This window comes from Zeus faber, assembly GCF_960531495.2.
Source record: "Zeus faber genome assembly, chromosome: 4".
Taxonomy (NCBI): Eukaryota; Metazoa; Chordata; class Actinopteri; order Zeiformes; family Zeidae; genus Zeus; species Zeus faber.
In genome coordinates this window covers 29537224-29545193 of record NC_137191.1, presented here as the reverse complement: position 1 = coordinate 29545193, position 7970 = coordinate 29537224, and the positions used below count along the sequence as shown (strand labels likewise).

Sequence of the window (7970 nt, the reverse complement as noted above, 5' to 3'; positions counted from 1 at the left end):
TGGGCATTGTGGGTTCAGGGTCCCATCTGGGGCGCATGCCAAGCTCTGTTCATTAACATGGTCTAGGCCTAAGATATTTGGAATGAGATCATTTAAATATGCAAACCAAGCGGCCTAATGGACAAGGCATCAGCCTCCAGCGCTGGGGACTATGGGTTGCAGGTAAGGTTGTGACATCTGTAAAATTGCATCCTTTGTTCTTGTCCAAGTGCCTCTTGTACCTTGCATCCAATGTGAATGGTTGGGTGCTAACAGAGACAATGGGAGGGAGCCAGTATTTGGAGAGCCTTCTAGAATGTGAGGAGTAATGTGAATTGGATTCTATGTTCAACTTCAAGAGAATATTTGTCACATACATATACATACAGTCATACATATATGCAGTGAAATGTCATGACACCCGGTGATTACGCACAATAAGCTCTATAAGCTCTAAAAATACTAAAATGTGCATAATCGACAAGAGGTGCTCGTGCAGGCGGGCCGCAAGGGGCGGCGCCACAATCACCATTCTTGGTTCTATAATTATATAATTGAATTAATTCATATTACATGGAGGGTAAATAGAACATCAATAGATTATTTTTTAATTTCCAGTTTTACGAGACCAACGTCACACAAGAAGAAACCCTTCCAAGTAGAGATCAACCACTACCAGGCCCGGATCTATTATTATTATTATTATTATTATAAATAATAATAATATGATGTGATAGTAATTAATAACATTAGCACTCTTAAAAACATTAATTACTATCATATATTGCTAATATGAGTACGATATAGTAATAGTGTTGAACTGGGAGCCTGGAGGTGTTAAACAGCAGGGATGATGAGTGAAGGAATGAGTGAGCAAACGTTTATTTAGAACTTTGATGGACATGCCATAAAGGATGCTAAGACCACTGCATTTGTCACATAAAAAATAAAACATACCTTTGATCAGTTGTAAAAAAACAACAAGAAACAGGTTAACTCAATGACAAGCTAAAGCATAGTGAAAAATAATACCAAGAATAATATTTTTGGTTTCAAATAATATTTCTCAGATGGGTTGGTGCTAAAACATGAAGAGTACTTCTTAATGACAGACAAGAGTGCAAACCAGGTAGAAATAAACAATAAAAAATGGAAAGTCTACAGAATGCGATAACTTAACACTTCTTCAGAGCAGTCAAATTATCAGTGCACATAGCAGTGCAATACACAAGCGCATAGTGTGAGTGAGTCTCAACTTCTGTCCGTAGACACCCTGTTAAAGCTATACTACAAAGCAGGGCTAGGCTTTGACCCATGTTTGGTCAATCTGAAATAAGCTACCCATGCTTCAATAATTCAAATGAAATCAATCCAAAATTTTAATAAAATCTACATATATTATTCAGGGCTGTTTCCCGTTTACCTTTGAGTTAACATAGCTAGTTTCCTCTCTTCCGATTACCACAATAACCACAATGATCCAAAATAATTACAATTCCAACCTCATACTTATTCATATATAAGTAATTTAGTGAATTATATATTTATTATTTTTGGTTAACTGGTTCACTATGTTACACGACAGATTAGACCCATATACCACCATATTTATGTTAATTTACGGCTCTTTCACTTTGTCCTCGTAGGTGCCCTGACCCTTGTAGGCTCCAACGTAGCCGCTGGTGTCGGCCATGTCCTCTCTCCCCGCCTTGCCTTTTCCTTTGCCTGACTCGTCAAATCGCTCCTTGTGGGACCCAGTGTACTTCGTAGCGTCCGTCAGTCGGTCCACCGCGGCGGCCTTCGCCACTTTCTGAGAGTTACAGCAGGGGAAATGAAGAGTGTTCTAGATTTAAGTTCATGGAAAGATCATCTATAATTTAGGACCTGAAGTAATAAAACTCCAGACCTGCCAACTTTGGGAAAATATTTAGACTACCACAATAGTGTAACAGGTAGTCTCTGTGGTGTTAGAGTTACTGCAGCTAAATGACTGCATCAGTTATTCACACTGTAGCCGTCTCGTAACGAACGTATGCAACGAACGACGTAACAGTAGCTCGCATACATTTATGCGAGCTACTGCTGATAACTATATACACTATACAAATTCATCTCATTAGGATATACCCCTTGAAATGCATGATCTCGTAAGTTACCGAACCACCAACTAGAGATGCATATTTTCAGGCGATAAATTAATACTTCATCTAATCTTTGTTTAGCTTGAAGTACCTCCAAACAGCCAACATTTTCTTACTTTCGCTCTCTTTTTAGTGAGTCAACTACACAACTACGTTACATTATGTTGGTATCTGGTTTGAGTATCGGAGCATTTTTACGAGTACTTGAGCACAGTATTGTGTGTGTAAATTTGACTGGCATAGAATAAGATATATCTAATATCTTGCACTGATCATGGCCAATCATGCTGAAAACCGGACGATTCCAGTGACGGCCAATCGATCGGTGCATCTCACGTTTTATATGTCAACATTACGATCCCATTTAAGTGCTTGATTATTACTCCTCCACTTCTCATTTTACCTCAGCAGTGCAGCGTTACCCCTCGTTGATAATAAAGTACCGCTGCGCTCAGTGGTTGATGAGTGAGAGAAGGAAGGGGGGGGGGGGGGGGGGGGCTTACAGAGCCACAGGCACAAGGTTGAAGCATCAGGTCCAATCCGAGGGTAGTAGTTTAAATAATAAATTTACGCTATTGTTTTGTATTGATTGTTTTCTGTAATTCAATTACAATAATATAAATATATATATATATATATATATATATATATATATATATATATATATATATATAAATTGCTTAGTTTCAGCTGGCATTTCGTACCTGCATATTTCGACAAAGAATTGTATGGTTGGTACACAAAATGCAGGTTGGCAAGTCTGCAACTCACTGTCTGAATTGGGGGTAATAGCTACTATCAGAAAACAGGCACTATCTGGTGTTTTAAATATCAGGCAACGTAATCATTTGGGCAGCTGTGGGTTGCTGCTCCTCTAACAACTAACTCACAGTGACGCCCATGTTGGCAGGCCCCTTGCCAGCAATGAGACCATACAGCAGCTGTAAGGCCTCATCCTGGGCCTTTCCCTTGAAGCGCTTTGGAGCCAACTCGGCCATCGCCTGGCTGAACTGCTCCAATGTGATCACTCGGCTTGACTTCTCCCTGGGCAAAAAACAGAAAAAAAAAAACATGGGTGGGGTGGATGGAACTCATTACTCAACTAAAGCTGCTGTAATTGAGAGAAAAAAAATGTACTTCTAGAAAGATAGACAGATACTATAAGATAAGATGCGATAAAACTTTATGAATCCCGGTGGGGAAATCCAGGTGTCACAGCAGCAAAAAAAACCATTCAAACCAAGGAAGGGACAATTGGTAAGATGGAGATATAAAAACACAGTATAAGAAAAAGATAAGATAAATTGCACGACAGTAAGCAAGTACAATAAATGAAATAACAATGAATGATGAGAACTAGGCAAATGTACAATAAACCTAACGATTACCAATAAGCATAACCCTAACCTATACTACTAGTACGATTAGAACATTGGATCATTGCACAGTTGTCTTCTAACTAGACTAATTATAGAATTCTTCATCTCCACCGATTGCAATAGCTTTTCTCCCTACGGTCAACTTGTTCTTTCTGAGGATGTATTACCATCGCACCACATCCTACATCCAAGACATTCAAATGCTGCTTAATGTATTGCATTACGTCATCAATCAGACATTATCGTCCAAAGAGACTAAAAACGTATTCATTGCCAATGGAGGCAGCCGCTCAAGGCTCATGGCGAGCAGTTAGGGGTTAAGTGCCATGGCCGTAATACCACTGTTAAACCTCACTTGACTTTACTGAAGACGATGTCTACGTCTGTGGCAGTGACGTTCTTGCCGTCGTTGATGTGGCAGTCTTTGCAGAGCTTGGCGAAGTTCTTGCCGTTTATCTCCTTCCCCGTGGCCTTGGTGTCGCCGTGCACCGCAAACCTCTTGAAGGTGGCCGCCACTTCTTCCACGGACACCGAGCCCTCTGCCATGCTGAGGCACGAGCAGACACAGACAGAAACTATGGCTTGAAAGGGTTGACCTTGGCTTTTAATTGACTGTACTTACTTGGAATTGTAATAAAACTGAATATAATGAAACTTTATTTAATATAACTGTCCAAGTTGTAGGTATTAGAACATAAACATAGAGATCTTATTTTGCTGTTATAGTGACCCCACTGAGCTTCACATTCTATAAGACAGGGTTTCACAAGCTATGGTCAGCAACCTCTCAGGGATCCTCAAAAGATTTGCAGAGTGTGTTAGATTATGTATTTGGTACATACAGTATATAATACAGTATACACCTACACATACAGTAGCTATTGCAATGACTGTCCTTTAGAAAAATGTATCCATTTCTGACACGCACACACACACACCTACTCATGACTCAATTAGCACATTGATCTGCCTGCCAAGAACTTGAACATTTTTCTTTCTACCCCCTCCTCTCTCTTTCTCTCACACTCTTTCTCTTTTTGTCACACACACATGCACACACTCCCATCCATTAAAGTGCTGGTAGGGTTGCTGGAGCGGTTCTCTGAGACCAACATGGAACTGCTCTACATACTTAATGTCTTCTCTCCCTCTGCCTTCCCTCAAGGAAATGAGAGCAATAGAATGGGGGATGGAAATCCTCCATTCTATCGCTCTCATTTCCTTTTGGCTCTGTTGGATATCTGCTACCGTCCTTCCACTCACAAGAGGAAAATAATACAATACCGTGGAGCGGCTTACTCAATGCTGTTAAAAATAAATAGGGTATACACCGTAAGCGAGTTTATGAAAAGTAGGAAATCATCTCTCAGAGGCAAAATTTCACAAAACAAGATGACACCACCACAAAAAAAATCGGAATTATATACAAATGTGTCCACATCTGAGGTATTGTATAATTACATTTCATAATACACATACTATTAACATCATTAACCAAAAAGATTGTTAAAGCACAAACAATATAATGATTAAAAACACATGTGGCACCAACTCCTCTTTCCTTATTTCTAAGCACACATAAATACCTAATTAACTGTAAGTCACCCTAAAAAACACCAGTAGTTTAGATTTGTCTTTCTATGCAATTAGAAAAGATGCAATGATGTATCTACCGTTCACTCACTTCCTTCCCATGTTTTACATAAACATCATTGTTATGATTACCTACTATCACATTACTGGGCTATTATTAAATTATTACTACACAATAGCTTTCATTTATTTTCACTGTAATTTCCCTGTATCTGCTATCCTATGTACTTAAAGGTCCGTAAATTGAAGTTTTACCGCATTGACTGTTGTTGCATTGTCATCTGGACCCAAAAAAAGAAGCACGCAAGCCTAGGAAAGCCAAACCTAACTAACAGGGTAGACCCAGAAATACAATGGATAAAGTCCTTGTATTTTTGTTTTGCTTATCATCTCCATAGTGACAAGGGTCAGAGCAGGAAACTCCTCCTCTCTAGCAGGATTTAGGAGAGGGTGAGAGCTACAGTAGCCACCAGTTAGTCGTCCCAGTAGATGGCATTCAACCAGTTTTATAATAATAATAATAATAATAATAATAATAATAATAATAATATTAAGAATAAGAAGAAGAAGAAGAAGAAGAAGAAGAAGAAGAAGAAGAAGAAGAAGAAGAAGAAGAAGAAGAAGAAGAAGAACAAGAACAAGAACAAGAAGAACAAGAAGAACAAGAACAAGAAGAACAAGAAGAACAAAAAGAACAAGAACAAGAACAAGAACAAGAAGAACAAGAAGAACAAGACAATTCCTGGTGAAATTGTAAAGGTGTACTGGCCTCGTGTGTGTACATACGTGTGTTTCTCAGTGTCCTCTTCTTCTTTCGCTAAATCAATCGCTGAATTACTTCTTGTGTTCTGATGCCAGATCCTCAGCTACTCAGTTTTATTGGGAGATAGTTGTGAGGTCACAATGACAATTGACAATTACAGTATATGATAGTTGATTACCTGATGATGTTGGCTAGGGGAGGGTGGGTTCCCAATAATAATAATGATAATATTAAACTTTATAATTTGTAGAAGTAGTACTATAAGTAGTATTTGTATGGCCATAATGACTTTTGCTTGACACCGACCAGATCGGCCAATTACATTGCCCTGGCCTGCAGCATATTAGATCAATGACCAATCAGGGACAAGGATGCATACATTCTAAAAAAGAGACTTCAAAAATAAACATTTTTTAAATACTGCAGTATTTCCATTTTGCGGCTCAGGTGGTTGTTAAAACGTGACATCATTGACTCTCTGCTCCTCAATGAAAGTGAGTGTAGGAAGCATCATCACTTATGGCAATATCCTAAATTGATGTGGGGGGCAGGTTACGCCTAGTCAACCCCGGGAGTGATTCTCAGGGGTGGGGAAGGTAGCAACATGAGTAAAGACGAAGGCATTTTGTTTCTAATTCAGAATGCCGAGACAATATAAACATGCCCTCCTGGCACACCACTGTGACTGTGATTAGTCCTGTGATGGACCAGTGCAATTGGAGTTTTAATCAACTCAAGAATTCATAGTCTCACACACACACACACACACACACACACACACACACACACACACACACACACACACACACACACACACAGACTGAATTTTTTATTTCATGCGTTCAATAAGCTCTTCTTATTCGCATTTCTATAGTGTAGGCTCAGCTTTTGATTCTTTCCTCTTATTACCACATACCCCAGCTAGTGTTACAGCTTACTTCCAATATTGGGGCAGGTTGTCACAATGAAACTACTTTGACTAAACTTGTTTGATATCAGTTCATTATGTCTCTGATTTTATAATCGGGTTGAAATGACTACTGTTTGTAGTAGACTAATGTTAGTACTTTGTGCCCAAATTTGAGAGCTCTCGATCTCCCCTACCTGCAGTGCTGTAAGGTGGATGTTACCACGACGAGGTACACACCTGGTGGTAGTGATTCGTTGTTTTTTGACCGCCTGTTTTCTGTCCAGCTCCTCCTCCTTTTTCCCTCCTCCTCCGTCGTCGTCTTCTTTGCTTCGTCTCTCCTCTGGCAATGACCACGGAGCAATGGAAAGATACAGAGAGAGAAAGAGGTGCTGCGAAGCGGGGGGAGGGAGGAGGGAGAGAGTACAGGCCAGCACAATCTATGACATCATAGAGCACCCTGCCTCTCTTGCATGGGTAAAATCTCATTTACTCACCCCCGCCTTTCCTCCTCCCCTCTCCTCTCCTCCTCTCCTGCTCCCTCCTTCAGCCTCAGACACTGCACTCACAGCTGTGTCTGCCACACCCATGGCAACTGTCTCTCTCTCTCGCTCTCTCTCTCTCTCTCTCTCTTCACTTCTCTCCTATTCTGTCCCATGTGACAATAGGCATTTTGTTTACGCTGAGATGAGAACATCCTATTAAAGACGACGAGCATCAGCATAATGCTTGAAATCTCCATTTCACAATTAATTATCCTTTAAAAACACAAATAACCACAGCTAACTGGCCATCTATGTACACCTTGCACTTCTCAGGTCAACAGTGGTAAACCGGTACAAGTTGTGATTGCTCAGCTAGTAGGATTTTATGACAGTTGACCAGAACAGGGTGTGCCCTGCCCTCTAGTGGCTCTCAGCTGTCAATATTCCATTGAATCACCCTTTCCACCAAAGCAGACAAAGTACAGACACTGTATTTGGGCATACAGTCTAGGATCAGCATTTTGTCGGATGTGTGTGATTATACATTTTCTAAATGAAGTGAGTTGGGTTGGGGTTTTTCTTATTTAACTATTTGTCAATAAAAAAGGCTTTAACCATTTGAAGTTGTCACCTTGTGCTTTCAGAGTGTTCACCTTGGCCCCAAGGATTTGTTTACTTGTAATTTTTATCTAAGACTGTGATGCAGGTACCCGCATATTGTCA

The 7970-nt window shown here is 40.0% G+C and overlaps 1 protein-coding gene across 2 annotated transcripts; it reads right to left on the bottom strand.

Moving 5' to 3' along the window:
• Positions 1-845: 845 nt before the first annotated feature.
• On the bottom strand, positions 846-7108 carry tppp2 (tubulin polymerization-promoting protein family member 2). 2 transcript variants are annotated; one of them, XM_079998509.1, is made up of 4 exons: positions 7003-7108; positions 3855-4046; positions 3011-3164; positions 846-1789 (listed from the first exon to the last, which is right to left on the bottom strand). In XM_079998509.1, exons 2-4 carry the CDS (start codon positions 4043-4045, stop codon positions 1598-1600), a joined length of 537 nt encoding a protein of 178 aa, XP_079854635.1. In that variant the 5' UTR covers position 4046; positions 7003-7108; the 3' UTR covers positions 846-1597. The 2 variants fall into 2 exon arrangements, with proteins under 2 accessions (XP_079854635.1, XP_079854634.1); XM_079998508.1 differs by lacking the exon at positions 7003-7108 and adding an exon at positions 5348-5439.
• Between the last annotated feature and the right edge of the window lie 862 nt (positions 7109-7970).